A 19982-nucleotide genomic window follows, 5' to 3' on the forward strand; every position below is an offset into this window, starting at 1 on the left:
TTCTAAAGCAGGCTAAGGGGTGCATGAAGAGCTTCTTATATGGAGGAAGGGCAGGGATGGGTAAAGGCAAACCTACATGAAGGAGGAGTACATGGGTAACTTCTGAGGCTGGAGACCAGGGAACCCTCTGAAAATAAATGTGAATTGTTCTCTTTGACATGCACAAGGCTCTAATTCCAATAGGGGATGCTTCACTAGAAACTGAGGGTACAAGACACTAGGGATCCATCCCAGGCATGTTGTCTTTGTGCTAAGTGAGTCAGATTGGTTCGTCAACAGAGTGCTTACAGGCCCCTGAAACTCTCCTGGGAAAAATAGCATAAATAGCAGCAGAGATTCCATTGAAGGGTATAGAAAATACATTTTTAATTTTGATAGAGTTCACAAATGACAGCATTGACATTTCTTTAAACAAATACTTCTGTCAAGGCACAGCATTACCATGTGTCCCCAGATGCCCAAGAGGCAGTGATTTCATGTCCCCCTGACGTTTAGCAGAGCCACCAACGTCAATAGGGTGGCTGACGGGGCCTAGATTTGCTACCAGATAAGCCAATGAGACATGCTGTCAGATTTATGGTTACATAATCAAGTATTTAAAAAGATGCACAATAGGTAACTGCAATGAGCTTGTTCTGCATTTAGCAATAGTTCCTTTCAAACAAAGAAGATAGTTTTCAGTATCAAGAAGGATGCCTATATGTATGTCTTCCATGGAGCCTTTCCTACAAATTGCTTTCATTACACATTAAAAGGAGTTCAGCTTCATTGTGACCTAGGAGGAAGAAAATAACAGCTAGAATTTAGTTACTGGTTAATTGTCAGACTTAACATCTATTATCTCACTTGCTCTTTATAGTAATGCTTGGAGGTAGATACTATTGTAGCCCTCAATTTACAGATGGAGAAACTGAGGCTTGGAGAGAGTTAAGTAACCTGTTCATGGTCAAATAGCTGGTAAAGGGCAAATACAGTTCTTGAACTCAAGTCTGTACACTTAATTCAGAGGTACACAACATAGTAAGGTATACTCTAAAATGATAGTGTCATTATCTTTCAAACTCAAAGGCTAGAATAATCAAAATTATAAATGTCAAACAGCAGTGTTCTAAATAAACAGGATCTATATTTCTTGGTCTGATGATCTCAGGGTTACAAGGAGAGACTGAAAAAACAGAGATGAATCCAAATTCTAGGGTCTTAGCTACTGGAACTCAGATACTGGTGTGGGTACCTTCCCTTATGGATTTTTTAAAACCACATGGTCTCAGAGAGGCTCAGAGTGGTTTTACACCCCTGTAAAAACCAGTCATTCATCTTCCCATCCCATCATACAAGGGCAGTCACCTTCTTGAGTCATTCAGCTGCTCAGGCTTGAAGGTCCCTGCGGCGCCTGCCAAAGGCTTTGGAACCCACATTGGTGGGCACAAAGTTGTTCTTCACCACACCCCCTGATCTGCTCAGCAAGCCTGCCAGCCGATGAGTCACACAGGTGGCAGTGTCACAGGCTCTCTTCTGGGCAATGATTCTGATTTGCAGGACGGAGAAAGAAGAGAAGATCTGTGAGTGAGAGGCTGGGAGAGAGGTCAGCCCCATGGGACCTTCATGGTAAAGTTGCTGTGCTGAAAGGCACCAATTAACTTTAAGTGTTTCTCCTAAACACAATTATCAGAGCAGAAAATCACAAGGCCATTAGGGAAAATGCCATGATCACTCCCCATAGATATTCCCAGGGGTGTCAGAAAACCCAAGGTGACTCTGGATGACTGGCTATGGAATGTGGAGCAGTAACAGCCAATCTTTCCTGTATAAATTAACTAAAAATCAAAGCGGAGGTTTATGACACTGGAGTGAATTATGGTCCCACACCCAGCCCCATTCACAAAGGACTATAAAATCTATACCCCAGTCACGGGCACCAAATACCCTTTCTTAGGAAAATAAAAAATTCCTCAGTCTTACCTGGAAGAGGAGCGGAGTTTGCAGCATCAAGTCCTAGAGGTGCTTACCTGCTCCTTAGGACCCCTGTTCTTGCTGCTTGAGCTTGGTCAGAGGGACCACCCACCATATCCTCTGTCCAGCTAGCCTAGGGTTAAGGCTATTTCTAAGCATAGGTCTCAGACACTATGAAGCCTGGGACATAGATCAGAGCAATGACCACCACAGCTCAGATCTTTGGGGAAAAATAATTTTATTCCTCAAATGATCAGCACATTCAGAAGCAGGACAGAGGAGCTCTGATGACATCTCTGGGTGACTCAAAGCGGCCCTCATTTTCTGGTATTTTCCCAGGTGATTCTCTTCCAACCTGTGAGTCCTGCTCTCTTTCCTCCCATCTGAAGTTTGAGACATCCTCTGCCACAAGGAAAGCCACCAATACCAGCCCAAAGAGCCACCAGAGAGGAACCAAACCACATGCATCAAGTTATAGGAAGGATGCAAGAAGGGAAATTAGGAAGGAGAGGGAGGAGTTTAGTTGGCATTCTGGGGCACGCTAACATGAGGGCGATGGTCTCTCTCCAAGTCGCTGGACATATCCCTTTTCTTTCCAGGTGCTCCAACCCCAATTGCAGTTTGGGGGAACGTGTGAAACTTGTTGAAGTCCTGCGTGTATGTGCCCAGCATGCAAGTACTCAGATTACCGCACCGCTTAGATCTGGGGCTGTCCAGGCTGCAGGGAAAACACATGCCAGACAGTACCATGCACGAGAATCTGTCCCCATGGGCAGTCACTTAGAAGGTTAGACCAGGCAGGGGACCCTGGGAGCAGGAGGGGCAGGCAGGAGGGCAGCTCACTCATCTATCCTTCATTAGGAGAGCTCAGAGGTGCAGTGGGCCAGGGCAGTGCAGGGAAGGGCTGGATGGGGAAGGATGATCTTTTCTGGCATTCCACATGCTGTTCAGTCCTTCATGCTTGACAGAGGGGTTCTCAGGGCAGATGCAAGGGCAACACATGCCTCTGCCTGAGCAGTGCTGGGGCCAGGCCAGGGGCTGGTCTCTGCTCAGGCTCAAGGTACACAGGGATGTGGATCTGGGGAAGGGTGCTCTCCCTGGCCTCCTGACAACATGCACATCTCCACAGATGCCACACATTTAAAGTCTCAAACCTACCTCAGACACTGCTCTACCCGTCCCCATCCCCTGCAAGGGCCTCACCTTCACCTTGCAAATGTGAAATGAAAGCTCCTTGCAGGTGTGAAAGAATGTCGTATGCAGATTAACAAGGTGGATCCAAATTTCTAAAACTTCCTGAGATGTACTATGTGTATCCCTGACTTCACCCTTACTAGTCTTAACTCATCCAGTGCTGGGAGGTCTCCCAGTACTGCAAGAACAATTCCCACAGTGAGCGATTCCACACCTCCCCATTTCATTTCCTAAGAACTTTCAGAAACGGAGCCTTTTATTATGTCTAACCACGGTACTTCCAGCTGCAGTGGGACCTCTGTCTCCCTTGGAGGCTGAGAACAGCCAGGCCCCAGGTCCTGGTGAACAACACAGCCTGTTGGATTCCTGGGCAGTGTGTTCTCTCCTACCTCTTGGGATCCACCTTCCTGTGTATGCTGCGGGGAGAGGAGGCCCTGTGCTGAGCGCTTGGGGAGCCTCACCTGGAGCCCTCTCTCTCTTGCTCCTGCTCCAGCTCACTGGCCTTCATCTGCACATAGTCCTGCACCAGTGCAGCCAGCAGGAGGCGCGCTTCGTCCTCCCTGAGCGTGGCAGGGTCTGCTGGGCTGCTCCCCAGGGCAGACCTGTGGAGGGGAAGCAAACTCAGTGCAGGCTGTGAGCCCCTGCCTGCCCCTCCCCAGGATAAGCAGCCAGGCTTCCTGGTCTTTGCTTCTTCCCCTGAGGATGTGGCCAGCGGGAGTCCTAGGGGACAGGGCACAAGGCCAGTGTCCTCTTCAGGACCCAGGCACTGGTGTGGCCTCCAAGCAGTGGTGTGCTGGAGCCAGTTTGTATAGGCTTGTGAAAGCTAATGGTTAAATTTTCAAGAATTTTGCAAGCTGAGTGCAGCCATTATTAAAAATTAAATGCAAAAACTTACAGTTAGTGCTGAACCTGAAAATAGTTTCAGTTTAATAGATTTATATGTGGGTGAGAAATAGATCAACAGGTAAAATACCAGATTTAACAATAACAAATTTAGTGGCAAACTATTTAACAGAATAGGATGCAATTCATTTCTCAAATCATGGCTGAATAGGATAAATAGGATGGCTACACATACAAAAGTTTGGCTAAAAGCAACAAAAGCATTTTGTGAGACTCAGTGGGATATATAAAATTTATAATAGGCCGGGCGCGGTGGCTCACGGCTGTAATCTCAGCACTTTGGGAGGCTGAGGCAGGTGGATCACCTGAGGTCAGGAGTTTGAGACCAGCCTGGCCAACATGGTGAAACCCTATCTCTACTAAAAATACAAAAATTAGCCAGGCATGGTGGTGGGCGCCTGTAATCCCGGCTACTCGGGAGGCTGAGGCAGGAGAATTGCTTGAACCCAGGAGATGGAAGTTGCAGTGAGCCGACACGGTGCCATTGCACTCCAGCATGGATGACAGAGTGAGACTCCATCTCAAAAAAATTATAATGAAGAATATTGTCTAAATATTTATCACTACTTATAAATTGTGTACCACACATTTTTATATCAAAAAATTATATATGTGCATGAATACATACATTACCCCGGCCCCCTGTCGGTTTTTAAGCATTCAGTACACCACACTTAAGAGGCATGGAATTGTCTGATACCAGTGTGGTTCTGGCTTCAGACTGTCTTACCTGAATGGTGCTGCATGGAGGCTGCCTGCCTGCAACAGGACCAAGATGCTGAGAGCCAGGAAGGGGGAGAACTTTTGGAAGCCCATGACACCTCTCTGCAAGGGAAGAATGAGGTAAACCACCTGCGCCAGTTCGAAGTTCTAGGAGCCCACAGACCTTGGCTCCTATCCTGGTTTTCTGTCTTGCTTCTAACGCTCTGGCTTTGTGGCTTCAGACTGGTCATTACATTTCTTTTCTTTTTTGTTTCCTCATCAGCACAGTGGACTTCTGGGAGGTTCAGTGGGCCTGTAGCATGCACAGTTTGATAGAGCTGGAGGAGCGATCCTAGAGGGAGAGCTGAGTGGGGGAGGTCTCAGTCCTACCCTTCTCCCCAAAGCCACACACATACATATAAACCTGTTAGCCAGGTCTCTGTGGAGGACATGCTCCCAGGCCCCTGTCACAGAAGCTGATCCCATAAGGAAACCCAGAGCTGTCCTCCTCTTCTGGGGCTTTTGCATACACCTTGGTGGGAGGGGTGGGATCTGTCCACAGGGATTATCTCTGCAATTGGAATCTGAGAAATAAAAGAATCAATTTTAGTGCTCAGCCTAAGCTCCGCCTGCTGGCACCTCAGTCCCCTGCAGGAACCAAGTTTTACTCTTAAATTGGGACCCAAGACTTTCTCTCTTTGCTCCCAGAGCCTGTGACTGGGGCTTGCAGTTTAGGGCTGCTTGTCCCTCAGTCGTCGTGCCTATTTGCCACCCATCCGCTCTGTTCCAGGTTCTGAACCAATTTCCCTGGGGCTGCTGGGCTCCAGACGCCATCCCTGATCGCACCGTCTGCGGAAAGTTTCTCTTGCCTCCGGCTCTGTGCGCGGTCCCTGGGGAGCCTGAGTGTCCCGAGACTGGCCTAAGCCTGTGTGCAGTGCAAGAGAGTAAGACTGGAGTCCGCAGCCGAGCAGGAAGAGCGAGCCGGGGGATTGAGACTGTCCGATCCAACCTAGGGCACGAGCCTGGTATAAATCGCGGACTAACAGAGACTATCTGATGAAGAGACTAACGGAGAGAGAGGGAGAGGAGGAAGGGGAGTGAGAAAATGACGAATGGAGGGAGAGGGAGGGAGAGACATATACCTGAGCCAGAATCTCGGGGCTCACCTGGCGGGAGGTGGCTTGGATCAGAGGCGGTGGCAGCGGCGGCGGCGGCGTCCAGCCAGAGCCCTGTGGAAGCGGCGGCGACACTTGGGCTGGGCAGTGTCTCTGATGCCTCCCAGCGCCAGCGACTGCTCTTATTCCCGCCGCTGTGGGTCGGGAAAGTTCCGCCAGTGCACAGCAACCAATGGGCGGAGGGGTCCTTTGCCCCTGGGTTGCGTCACCCTCATGCTTCCAGAACCTGGAGGATCCAGCAGGACAAATCCCACTTGTATTTGCATTGAGGTCATTGATGGAAATGGGGGGGGGATGGTGGGGGCACCAACAAGTAACGCCCTTAAAGTGAGCGGGAATTTGAGGGCAGTTTGACGTCATGGTGAATTTCACCTCTCAGTCCGGCCTGGTTTTGAACCCGCGCCCCACTCCACCCCTGGTTTCACGATTTGGCGGAAAGGGTCCAGGATTGTAGGGACTCTTCCAACTCTGATCCCAGACCCCTGCCCAAGTGAGATTTTAAAGGTTAATGCCCCTAAGGGTGGGTTCTGGGCCCAAGAAATCTGACTCCAGTAGCTGGTATTACCCACAGAGGGCCAGGGCTCGTGGGAAACAAGAGACGGAGCTGGGAGCAAGAACTTTGTTAGACAGGAGTTCAATTACAGTTGGCCCAATTCCTGGTTGTGTGATCATGGGCAAGTAACTTCACAGAGCCTCAATGTACTCATCTTTGAAATGGGGACCACAGTCTCATCTTGAAGGAATGTTGTGAGAAACAGCCCAGCGCCTGGGCCTCAGATAGGCAGGGATCTACAAGAGTTTCCTGGTCCGCATAGGGGATTCTGTAAGATCTCCATGGATACTTTCCGAATCTCCATCTCCCCGGACTGTCCCGGGGTACTCTTCAGACCCATTACATGTGTGAGGAGGGGGCCGATGACCTGCTGGGCCTGAGGGGTGAGTTGCAAGGTACAGATGCGGAAGCCTCCATCCAGACCTCTGGACCTCCCCCTTCCTACCCTGCCATCCATCACCTGCCTGAGCCGTTTGCACAGCTGCCCCTTTGCTTCCGGCTGCTGTTTGCCAAGATGTCCCAGAGACATTCTATTCCGGCCCCGTACCCCCACCCCCGCACTTCAGTCCTCTACTAAAGAGCAGGCAGGCGTGACAGTGCTGTGTGGTCCCTGCCTAGACCAAGCTCACACTCGCTTCCGGTCACACTCATTTACACACACCCAAACCCATTACTGTCTCCCAACATGTGCCCACTCTGAATCACAGACACTAAAAAACAGATACTGGCGCAGAAGAGTATCCTGAGTTGTTCACTCAAACGTGTCCCAAGCCTGCCTCCGAGTCTCTCGGGCGGTCGCATCCACACACCCGCACGACGATGACCTGCTTGTATCAAACCTGCACACATCACGAACAGGCGCCCTCCATCACACCCAATTACGCGTGACCTCAACAACTCTCACATCCCGCAGAACCGGGTTTCAATTCCACTGTGCCTGAGCGTTCAGCTCAGCAGAGGTAGGGACTAAGGCGCTTGCCGCCCACAGCGTCCAGAGTGGCAAGAAAGAAGCTTTTCAGCGTCTCCACCATCTCCCGGTGGAAGCGCGCAGCGCGCGATCTGCAGCAGCCGGTCCGGGCGCTGCCTGTGCGGTGAGCCCAGCAGCGGCATCCCGGGGCTGTGGGCGGAGGCAAGGACTCTGGCTTGAGGTTCTTTGAGGCAGAGCAGAAATTAGCCCCTAGGTGTGCCGTCCGTGGCGCGAGTCACGGAACTCCAGGTACCCCGGGGTCGTGTCCGCACCTTTGTCCTCAGTCCCCAGAAGCGTCGAAATTTCTTAGGACGACACCCCTGCCTCGCGCTACATCTCTTCCCCCTAGGGGGTTGGTGGCCTCCGTGCTCAAAGGAGGCAGCGGGAACGCCTAACTTCCAAGATGCCCTTAACTGATCTCCTTCTTAACTACAGCGAGGGAATAACAACTCGGGGCTGGGGACTGGGTATCTAAGACTCGCTCTCCGCAGGGTCCGCCGGCAGGGCGGCCACAGGACCCGGGACTGCAACTGGCCCGGGAGGACACCGGCGCGTGTCAGGCGCAGAGCGTGGAACAGGCAAGCTGCGCGCAGAGCAGGGCTTGGATGGCGGATCTTGGGCACAATGAGCCCCGGATCCTGAAGGAAGATAACCCCTGCTGAGACCCTGTCCAGAGCCTTGGAGCTTTTCAGCAGTTTAGGCTCCGATCTCCGGCCTGGGTTTTCGGTGCTGAGCTGCTTGAAGAGTTGCGAAGGCCGCAGTGCGGGCACTAAGTGGGGCGTAGTGCTTGGGCCTCTGCCACCGGGGCTGTAGCAGAAGAGTTTTGCGCTCAGCTACCACATACTTCAGCGGAAATGATTTTTTTCCAAGACCAGAGGTTTCTAACATAAGAACCTCCTGAAACCGTTTGTAAGTGTGTGTGTCTGTGATGTGTGTTTTCCTAAAGAGAGAGTTCATAGCTTTCGCCCGTGCCACGGTGACCGCAAAATGAAAGACTGTAGACGCAGATTTTGTGGCCGTGTCACTTTGAGGGGTCGGAATTCTACTCCTGACTGTCGTGTGTGTCTTCAGCCTTCAGAATAGACACGTACTCCCCACTATCAAATCTTTGGCAGCTACAAATCAAAGGCTGGTGCCGTGGGGCGCTAACCAGAGTCTGCGTCCAGAGGGCGCTAGTGTAGCCCCGAGCAGTTTCAAGGCTGACTGTAAAAGTCTGTCTCTTTAGGACAGGAGGGACGGTCATTAACTCACCTCTCAAGCACTCCTTGAGTTTGTAGGAATTGCCTGGCTCCTTGCTGGGGGCCGAAAGTTTTTTTCGTTTTTGTTTGAAAATGATTTTCTCCAGCAATTGGCACCGTGCCAGGCACCCTAGTAGACGGTCCGCCAAAGTTAAATGAATGAAAATTTATTCTGGCAAATTCACCACTTTCACAAGGTAGCTTGCAGAAAATTCGGACCTAGTTAGAGCGGCATTTCGCTTTGCTTTCCGAAATCCACAAACTATTCAGCCAGACTCCTCCCATTTTATCTGTCACAGCAAGTCGGTTCCCAGGTAGAAGTTTTCAGGAATGAGGCAGGGAAGTAAGGATTTCGTCTAGGGTTCGCTCTAAAGACTGAGATCTTCTGGTGCAAAATGCGAAGTCATTCTCTGAGCCCATCCCGGATTTACTGAGCGAGCGAAGGAAGCTTCCCGTGAGCGGATCACTTAGATTTCATCCCGCTATTCCTGGAACTTCTCTGAGTTTCAGTACTAAACAGAGCATGGTCTAACGAAAGTCGCCAAGGAAAATGCTGATTTTAAAAAAATAGTCGCTTGACTATTTGACCCTTGATTTTTACTGTCTTACTTCCTAACTTAAAAATCTAGAAACCAGGGTCAGTTTTGAAACAATCTGATTTTGGAAAAAACCATTTTTACAACACTCCAATAAAGTCTACCTGTAATGTTTGTTCCCATTCGTTTAGACCAGATTCCTGTACCCTTTGCTTCAGAAATAAAAATAAACATGAAGTCTGGTTGAAAATTCTTACGTGAATTTCCACGTGATTAAAAAAGTCACACCTGAAGGCTTGAGTTCAGAGCTCAAGTTAAATTTATTACTGCTCTACAATTCCTTTATAATATGGACTCAACCACAAAATCTCGGCAGTAGCAACAGCACCACCAGCAACAGTAATACAACAGCCCACAACACATACATTTTCTTCAGCCTGGTAGAAACGTGGAGCTATCAAATTAACTGGAAAAAATCCCAACTGAAAATCGATTGCACTGTTTAAAGAAGGGCAGAAATCAAAGCTTTCCATCATCGTGTTTACTGAAGAACATGCCAAGAGAAGTAGTTGCTTCTGAATCATTTTCCTAAGACACTTTTAGACTGCAGTAAAGCTGCTTCTGGGGGAGGGAGTACAGAAATGGCTGCCAAAGAGACAGCAAGATTCACAATAACCAAGATACAGAAACAGCCTAAGTGTCCATTGATGAATGAATTATTAAAGAAAATGTGGTGTGTGTTTATCACACACACACAATGGAATATTAGTCAGCAATATTATTCAGAAGAAGGAAATATTGTCATTTGTGCCAACATGGCTGAACCCGGGGGATAGTATGACACACGAAATAAGTGAGGCACAGAAAGACACATAATACATGATCTCACTTATATGTAGAATCTCAAAAAACAAGTCGAACTCAGTAACAAAGGTTAGAATGGTGATTATTTGGGGCTGCGGTTGGGGGTAAAAGAGAAATACTAGTTAAAGGATACAACCTTTCAGTTATAAGATGAGTAAGTTCTGGAGACCTAATATACAGCCTGGTGACTATAGTTAACATATGCTTGAAATTTGCAAAGAGAGTGGATCTCAAGAGCTCTAAGCGCACACACACACAGGAAACTATGTGAGGTAATGATATGTTAATTAACTTGATTGTTGCAATCATTTCACAAAGTATACATGTATCAAAATATCATATTGTATACCTTAAAAATAAAAACCTTTAATATGGAAATAAAAGTGAAAAAAAAAAGAGTGAGAGACAGCTGAAATTCCCCAGTGGGAATTTTGCTGAAGACTTTAAAAGAGGGGCATCTGTATAAATACTGAAGAGGATATCAATGTTTTACTAATAACCTAGATACAGAATTATCTAAAAGATGTTGCATGTGCAGTAAGTATGAAAAGTCATATAAATCATATTAAATTGAAACAAAAAAAGATATTATAAATATTATAACTACCATCAACTAAGTTCCATCCATGTGCCAGGCGCTGTGTATATATTATCTTTCTTACTCTCAACAGTTTAATGAGATAGATATTTTTATCTTTGTTGTATATGCAAGGGAATAGTAAGAGTATTTGGCTTGAATTAATTATATTTTCCAGGCTCCTTTTGAGGACCTGAAACATAGCTTATCTCTCTGCCGTGTCAGGTAAGAGGTCTGGTCCCCTGGATCCAGGCACTGACTCAGAGGAAGATATGGGCATGTCTGCCTGCTTCAGGGCTAATGTGATTTGTAGTGAGAGACTCAATCAGCAGACATAAATCATTTACAATTCCTGTACCAATATTTGGGAACATTGACAGTTTTGCAGCAGGAAAATAAACATTGGTGCCACCACTTAAGATAAGTAAATTGCTAAAGAATAAAACCCAAATCAGATTTATAATAATATTCATAAGATAAAATTTTAAAACACTTGAGTTCAAACAAACAAAAATCCAAATGGCTTAACTTCCTATATTTAGCATCATGCATTACTTCATCTTGTCTGAAATTGTGGTTGATTTTATGGAGTGTTCTATTTTGCCAGTGGATATGGGGGTTGAGATGGGATGAGATAGGAGTTAGTGGAAACAGTGCTGGGAGTCAGGAGTTAGGGTTCTAATTCTCACCCCTAAGGGTATGGCTTTGAGAAAATCATTTGGGCCTCTGTTTCCACATCTGATATATGAACTTTTATGGGATCGAGGGATTCCTAAATTCCCTTTTAATTCTGACATTCTATCAACATGCTGTGAATTTTATGCTGTTTTACAGTACTTTTCTATAACACCTGCTATTTGGCTTCCTCCACTTACCCTGGCAGGTACCATTGTCTTCTAAAAGAACAACTGAGGAGTTCAGCATGAAAGAGGAAGGATATGTCATTCTTTGCAGTGACACAATCAGAAAAGGTACTGCTCCCCCACCTAAATATGAGGGATAAGTGATTTTCAGAAGAGACAGGAGAAGAAGGGACAAATGTCCTGGTCCTTGTCTCCTTGTCAACAAAAGATGTACTGGTACCCTTTGAAAGGGGACAGAGAGGATGCCAGCTGAACTGGGAGGACTAAGTTCTCTGCTTTGTGAAAATGAATCTGCAATGAACTCCTGGTCTTTGTCTGGATGCCCATCTTTCTGCAAGTTGTCAGCAGAAGCTTTGCAATGTGGCTACTTGGTGAGTTCACATACAGCCCAACCCACAGTTCTGATGGAGCCTGAAAATCAGCCCTGAAAAGTTCTCCTCAGAGGATGCCTCTGAAGTGAGAGGCATGAAAAAAGAGGCTAACCTTCAGGTAGGTCCAGCCAATATTTTAACAAATATTCAATAAATAATTTGGTTGGAAGGTAAATCAATTGAATATGCATTGAGAAACGTATTATATCAAGTAGTACATACAATAAATACATAAAATGCATTTGTTTAGAGGGGTTATAAAATTATAATTATATGGCTATACATGTTTGGAAATATTCTGTATTAGTAGAAATAGAATGAACCAAGTAAGTACTTTTATTAAAATATATGAGGAGCAGGTGAAAGAAAGAAGTGTAGGACTATTTATATCTTTGTTACCAAAAAGCAAAGAGAAAAGTATGGCTAGTTAACTGGAGTTAATGAAGAGACCCCACCAGCTTTTCTAACTAGGCTCTCTTCTTGTGTTAATGACATTGTGTCCACCAATGCTGTGTGCAAATGAGGCAATCAGGTAGAGCCATCCTTGATCTTCAGATCATCTTGGGTGGGTTTGGAGTGCATTATGAGTAGAGAACAAAGACTGAGATCATATGGCTAAGGCCTTGTATTGCAAATAAAGAAGATATGCTGAGTTTTTGTGTTTGAGACCGTCTTGGGCCTACCTGTTGGTCTCCTGCTGGTATAACCTGAGAAATGTGAGTAAATCCAGGTTGCCTCACCTTCTGTGTTTGCTGTCATCATTTTATGTAAGGACCCCTGGACTAGGGAATAGTAGAGTTTGTTCTCTTGGTGGCCATTGAGAGCTAAGTTAGGTTGCTAGTAATTGGGTGGCCTGATGCCTCATTTGTTTCTCCCTGAACTCTATTGCTGTCAGAGGGTCAGCATTATCTAGAGGAAGTGAGATAATGAAGTTAACAGGATTGAGGGTTCACCATATGCAGGAAAAGGTGGAAATGAATAAGACCAATTTACTAAAAGCACTATGTGGTCTCTCAGGGAGACAAGACCTACACAACTGAAATAATGAAAGAAGAATACAAGATAGTGAATAAGTATACTAGTTTCCCATTGCTGCTGTAACAAATTACCACAAATTTAGTGGCTTAAAACAACACACATTTATTATATTACATTTTTGTAGGTTAGAAGTTCAACATCCAACATGGGTCTCACTGGTCTAAAATGTTTGCAGGGCTGTTTTTCTTTCTATAGGTTCTAGGGGAGAACCCATTTCCTTTCAATTTCCAGCTTCTAGAGGCCTCCCAAGTTCCTTAGCTCATGGCCCCCTTCCTTTATCTTCAAACCCAAAGTGGAATACATCTCACATCACATCACTCTGACCTCCTTTTCTGCTTCCCTCTTTTACTTGACAGGATCCTTGTGATTACCTTAGGTCCAACTCCTGGAGAATCCAGGATAATCTCTCTATCTCAGGGTCCTCTATTTAATCACATCTGCAAGGTCCCTTTTGCTCTGTTCTCAGGGATTAGGGGATTAGGGTGTGAACATTTTGGGGGAGGTCATTCTTATGTCTGCCATAATAAGTAAAGGCTGGGCTAATTGGCCAGGAATGTAAATGATGGGGGTTGGAGAAACAGGCTGCAAACACTTTTAGGAAGCCTCCCGGAGATGGTGGGGCCAGAACCAGAAAGTGTCTAAATGGGGGAAATTACAGAGTCTCTGTTGAGGGATCCATCTACTGAGTTGGGGAAGAGGATGAGGAGACAAGACAAGCCCTCTTTATATCAGGTGCCATCCTCTATGCCTCTTTTGCTGGGAAGGGAGACCTCCTGAATACGTACTGTACGGTTGTTGGCATTCACTCCTCAGGTGGACTGTCTAGAAATCATGAAATCTCATGTATCAGAAGTTTCTCTTTTATCAACTTCCAATTTATTATGTGTCCCTTTTATATTCATGTTTAGATATGCTGTAAACAAAGGGGAGATACTGAGCCAACTGGTGTCAGATTTGGTGCAGACATCTCTGGGGTGAATTTCCAGTAGGGGTAGGGAATGAAACCTTTGCCACCACATTAGTCCATTTCTTAGCATATTATGATGGTGCTATTAAATCTTAAAGTTGGAGCTTAGCCTTTGAACCCATGGCTTAGATATCTTGCTAGACTCCTTTGACAAATAACCAAAGAGCAGGTTTCTAATAAATTGATCATTGAATTAAAACACATTTGAAAAAAATCCACTTAAAAAAATTTAGTGGCTTCACTGAGGTTGGGCAGGCAATAGGGAACTGCTAAAACGTGAGGGGTGTGTAGGTGAGCCTCAGGACTTTCCAGCACCCAGTGTGGGGAAGATTTCTAATGTCTCCCTACTCCCGTGAGATAAGTTGGTAATTATTCATACTCAGGCACTGGGGCTTGTGAAGATTTTATGTGTAACTCCCCGCTACCATGGGACATATTAACTGCCATTAGAGCTTAGAACAAGGGACACCAAGTCAGTACATTTTAGGTTAGATCAGAAATGAGAAAAACATTTATGGGAGAAAGAAAGAATGGGATTTTATTTCTATGGGGGTTTTCCTGGCCTCTCATTCTTGGAAAATGAGAGGGCTTAACTGAGATTTTTGTAGAGTGGAGCTGACTGTTGCCCAGGGAGCAATTCTTCCCAACCTCAGTGGTACTTTATTTGCTGTAGGCACCAGGAGAGATTCCTTCCAAGGTCCAGAGGCTATTTTTAGGGTGACTTCAGCTGCCAGGGAAAGAGCTGAGTATAGTGGAAAAGGGCCAGGCTGGTCACTGAGAGGTGGATGGACTTGGTGGGTGACGTCAAGGAATTACTCAGGGTGGGTTCCTTTAACATGATTAAAATTCTCCCTTGGCTCAGACTACCCGGATCTAGAATGGCTCTTCACTCCCTGGCTAGGAACATTGTTCCGTGGAACAAGAGAGATAGAGATAGGAAGCTTCCCATGGTACCAGAAAGCTCATTACAGAGATGACTCTTTTATGGGTATTGCCAGGGAATAATAAGTTACATATAAGGGGATTTCTTATATAAATAGACTCTGACTGAGATTATGAAGAGTGGGGCTTTGAGGTCTTATGCAACTGGATTTGAGTCTTGGCTCTACCACTCGCTTATTGTTCTTAGGCAGATAATAATCTCCCTAAACTACAGTTTCTGAACATGTAAAATGGGGATAGTAAGAACTACCTAGGAGGGTTAAAGCTATTTTATGCTAGAATACCTGATGCATTGCTTGGCATGGAGCAAATTCTTAAGAGTGGTGGCCATTATTATTAAAACAAGAGCTTATTCCTTCAAGTGCCAAATGACATCAGCTTAATACAGTAAATTAAATAAAATCATTACACATTCCTCTGTCTTCTTAAGAGGCCAATCTATAAGCCTTTAATTCTCAGAATAAAACTAATTGCCAAGGCCACAACAGAATGGCTCTGCCTTTCCCAACCCTCTCAGATTCATGCCTGGCTGCATTGCAGCCTTACTGCCCAGCAGGATTAAGCACCTGGCATATTACCAGGATATGTAGAGTAGGCACTGTAGAGTGATGGCTATTATTGTCGTTATGACAAAAGCTTACCCCTTCAAGTGCCAAACTATATCAATTTAGTTTGAAAAATTAGAAAAAAAATGGATTTCACACACCTCTACATTTTTATAAAGAATAAACGAAATATAGTTTCAATTCTTTCTTGACAATTCATTGTCACCATCATAAGAATATCACTTAATGTGTTGGCCCACATGTTGGACCAATAGCCTCAAGCAAGATCATACCACACTGTCTTTCTTTTTGAGGTGTAATATACATGTAATTTTATGATTATTCTATTTTTTTTCTTCAGTTTGTCTCCTATCGCTTATTACTGGTTTCAAGTAATATAGTAGTAATCTATCTACTTCCATTTTCATTTGGTACACAGCAAAACAAACAATAAAACACCAACAAAAACAAAAACCAAGCTTAGTAGAATGGTATGGGAACAAAGAACTTATAGTCATGGAGTATGGACCTGTAAATACTGGTCAAGAACTATAGAAAGGGGACTTTTTGGACATCTGCTCAACTAATTTGTACTCAAGAGAACAGAAGCAAAGCTTTTCAGAATTATGTTTAGGCACACAGCAGATACTGAGTGTGCTCTTATGGTCTTTTGGTCAGGAACTTCATGGTCTTTTGCAACAACGGCTTCAATTGACTTCTGCTTAGGGAAACCAAACAGAACAAGCAAACATGGTAGAGCTGTGTGTGCATGAAGAGCCTATAGACCTTGAGTGAGAACTTCTTAATGGTCATGATGGCAATAATGGATCACTGTGACACCATTACAGTTATTCATATATGGGTTTTTTGGTCTTTTTTTCTCAGCTTTGTCTGGCTTAAGGGAGGTTGCCAGGCCAGTGACACCTGATGAGTGGGTGTTTTGTAGTTTCTTTCAGGAGGTAGAATACTGGTGAAGACAAAGTCCATGATGTGGGAAGGTGTCTCAGTCTGCTATCTGTTAGCTTTAACACAATACCTGAAACTGGGTAATTGATAAAGAAAAGGAATTTATTTCTTATAGTTATGGAGGTTGAGAAGTACAAGGTTGAGGGGCCACATCTGGTGAGGGCCTTGTTGCTGGTGGGATCTCCCTGCAAAGTCCTGAGGTGGCACAGGGCAGCACATGGAGAAGGGTTTGTGTGTGCTTGTTCCTCTCCTTATAAAGCCACTAGTACCGCTCCCATGACAACCCATCAATCCATTAACCATTTCCTTAATCCGTCAATAGATTAATTCATCCATGAGGGCAGAGCTTTCATAATCCAATCACCTCTTAATGGCCCCCACCTCTCAATACTGCCTCATTGAGGATTAAGTTTCCATATGAGTTTTGGAGGGGACATTAAAACTGTAGACAAGGGTTCAGTGATCCAGGTTGCAATTTTATGAGGATTATGTCTCTAATTAATAGGGTTCTGAGGACATGAGTAGAAATGGTATCTTTATTTCCAGAAAAATATCTAATTGGTCCTTGGAGCTGAGGAAAGATCAATCAATTTTCAGGTTTTCAGATCTTATATTGATTTCTGTACTGCAAAGTCTTTGGAATCAAAAACCCTAGAGGATCTTAAAAGGCCCTTTGGAAACCCCTTAGACCTGGCGCCAGTTGTCTTAGGCGTACTTTTAAGCAGTAGTGAAACATGCTTAAGCAATCGATGCCTAATTTCTCTTCAGCACCAACAAGTATTATTTACAGATAACCTCCAGTTAAATGAGAATGTAGTGAACAGGCTGCCTAAGGAGTCCAAGGACTGAGCAAAGACCACAGGTTAGTGAATGGTTCTTCCTTTTTCCCTCCTTTGCCTTGTGGTAAGTCTGGCAATGACTTGATTCTTTTGTCTTTGTCTCAGAATTTCAAGATTTATTGCCCAAAAGACTGCTAAAAAATCCTTTTTCCTCTCTGTAGGAAGATAGAGATTCCAGGTTCCTGCAGGTCATAAAGCAGGATAAGGAGAGGTTGTAGAGAAAGTTTATTTTTACTTCTGTCATGTATATTGAACAGGAAATGTCTACACAAGCCTTCCGGCTTTTATGTTCCTTCTCTGAGGTCCTACTATGTATGGGGTAAAGTTAGATCATATGCAGTTGCCAGATCATATAGAGATCATGTTAGGAAAGTTGTTCTAGTGATTTGACCTCTGTTTATGTGTTTTACAAATAGTTACATGTAATTAAAATAGCTGTGAGGCCCATTCCAGTCTTATTCTTTTAGTTTATTTAAATGGAGAGGGAGTGAAGGAGGTGAATATAGAAGAATAAAGAACAAATGAAGGATGTTATGTGACAGCAATTAGATTTACTAGGGGGTTAGTTGAGAAATACTGGTGATGATTATTTTATTATATTTTGGTGGTGAATGTCTGCTCGAATTCCTGGTAAGCACTTCTAGAAGAAGCAGTGTTCAAGAAAGCTTCTTTCAGCGGGTTCTTGTTCAAGATGGCTGACAGAAGCAGCTAGTGTGTGCATCACTTTCACTGAGAGGAAACAAAATGGGTTCAGGTGATTCTTGTGCCTCAGCCTCTGGAGTAGCTGGGACTGCAGGCACACGTCACCATGCCTGGCTAATTTTTTGTGTTTTTAATAGAGACAGAGTTTCACTATGTTTTTGCCAGGCCGGTCTCAAACTCCTGACCTCAGGTCATCCGCCCAACTCGGCCTCCCAAAATGCTGGGATTACAGGTGTGAGCCACCGTGCTGGCAAGAAGTGCCTGCCCTTTTAAGGCTGAATAGCCTTCCATTGTATGAATGAACTGCACTGCCCTTTTTCATTCATCTGTCCATGGAACCTTGGGTTGCTTCCACGTTTTTGGCTGTTGTGAATAACGCTGCTATGAATATGGGTGTACAAATATCTCTTCCACTCCTGGCTTCTAATTCTAGATGGTAGGTACCCACAAATGCAACTGCGGGATCATCTGATAATTCTGTTTCTAATTTTTCAAGTACACGCCATACTATTTTCCCTGTTCCTGCACAGTTTTACATTCTGATCACGTTTGAGCATTCCTACTTCCCTCCAGTTTCACCATTGCTTGTTTGTTTATCATATCCATCCTAATGTGTGGTATCACAGTTTTGGTTTGATTTGCACTTCCCTATGATTAGTGATTTTGAATATCATTTTATATGGTTATTGGCCATTGGTATATCTTTCTTACGGAGATGTCTACTCAAGTCTTCTGACCATTGTTAATGGGATGCCTTAGGTTTCTTGTTTAGTTCTAGTGGTTCTTTATATATTATGGATATCAGCCTCTTTTCAGATACATGGTTTGCAAATATTTTTCCTAATCCACGGATTATTTTTTCACTCAGTTCATGGTGTTTTTTGATGCATAAAAATATTTCTCATTTAGCTCTAATCCAAGAAATCTAATTTTCTTTTGTTGCCTATGCTTTTGGTGTCATATCCCAGAAAGCATTCCCCACTCTGATGTCATAAAGGTTTTGCCAGAGTTTTCTTTTAGGCATTTTATAGTTTTAGCTCTTGGGGTTAGGTCTTTGATCCAGTTTGTGTTAGTTTTTGCATCTCGTGTGACATAGGGTCCACCTTCATTTTTCTGCATGTGGAAATCAAGTTTCTCCAACACCATTTGTTGAAAAGGCTGCATTTCCACCAATGAATTTTCTTGGCACTCATGTTAAAAATCATTTGAACATGTATGTGAGAAGTAATTTCTGGGCTCAAGAACAAACAAACAACAGACAACAGGTAAAGATGTAGCATGGGCTGGGTGCGGTTGCTCACGCCTGTAATCCTAACATTTTGGGAGGCCGAGGCAGGTGGGTCACCTGAGGTTGGGAGTTCAAGACCAGCCTGACCAAGAGGGAGAAACCTGGTCTCTACTAAAAATAAAAATTAGCTGGGTGTGGTGGCGCATGCCTGTAATCTCAGCTACTCGGGAGGCTGAGGCAGGAGAATTGCTTGAACCAGGAGTCAGAGTTTGCGGTGGGCCGAGAACACGCCATTGCACTCCAGCCTGGGCAACAAGAATGAAACTCCATCTCAAAAAATAAATAAATAAATAAAATAAAATAAAATAAAAAATAAAAATACAGGATGATTTCAAGAGTTCCAATCTAGCCTAAAAAACAAGAGTATAGAAGGGTGTAACTGGAGCAGAAAGAGAATAACTTAGAAACCATCATAATGAGAAAGTTAGGAATCTTCTTTCCAAGCCATCTGGAAATACGCAATAAATATTTGTGAACTAAAATTTCTGTACTGTACTATCAAACAATAGGACTCATTTGCTCCATCTTTTTGTATTTTATACCCAATTATCAACTTCTCTTCATTCCCCATCGCACCCCTTTTCTTTCTAGCATCTGCTAACCACCTTTATAATCTCCACCTTCATGAGACTCCTTTTGTGTGTATGAGTTTGTTGGAGTCTCATTCTGTTGCCCAAGTTGGAGCAAGATCTTGGCTCACTGCAACCTCTGCCTTTTAGATTCAAGCAATTCTCCTGCCTCAATCTCCCAAGTAGCTGGGACTACAGGCATGCACCACCACCCTCAGGTAATTTTTGTA

General features: G+C 44.6%; 1 protein-coding gene and 1 long non-coding RNA gene across 3 annotated transcripts in view; one reads left to right on the forward strand and one right to left on the reverse strand.

Moving 5' to 3' along the window:
- Positions 1-12544, forward strand: part of LOC134759329 (uncharacterized) — a 74065-nt gene extending 61521 nt beyond the window's left edge. The window contains exon 4 of the long non-coding RNA XR_010135437.1: positions 11546-12544. This is a non-coding gene — a long non-coding RNA (uncharacterized lncRNA). The remainder of the gene's footprint in view (positions 1-11545) is intronic.
- On the reverse strand, positions 1369-4870 carry CALCA (calcitonin related polypeptide alpha). 2 transcript variants are annotated; one of them, XM_063710994.1, is made up of 3 exons: positions 4781-4870; positions 3609-3749; positions 1369-1528 (listed from the first exon to the last, which is right to left on the reverse strand). In XM_063710994.1, exons 1-3 carry the CDS (start codon positions 4864-4866, stop codon positions 1369-1371), a joined length of 387 nt encoding a protein of 128 aa, XP_063567064.1. In that variant the 5' UTR covers positions 4867-4870. The 2 variants fall into 2 exon arrangements, with proteins under 2 accessions (XP_063567064.1, XP_004050793.3); XM_004050745.5 differs by lacking the exon at positions 1369-1528 and adding an exon at positions 2338-2671.
- Positions 12545-19982: the final 7438 nt, after the last annotated feature.

Source organism: Gorilla gorilla, chromosome 9, assembly GCF_029281585.2.
Source record: "Gorilla gorilla gorilla isolate KB3781 chromosome 9, NHGRI_mGorGor1-v2.1_pri, whole genome shotgun sequence".
Lineage (NCBI taxonomy): Eukaryota > Metazoa > Chordata > Mammalia > Primates > Hominidae > Gorilla > Gorilla gorilla.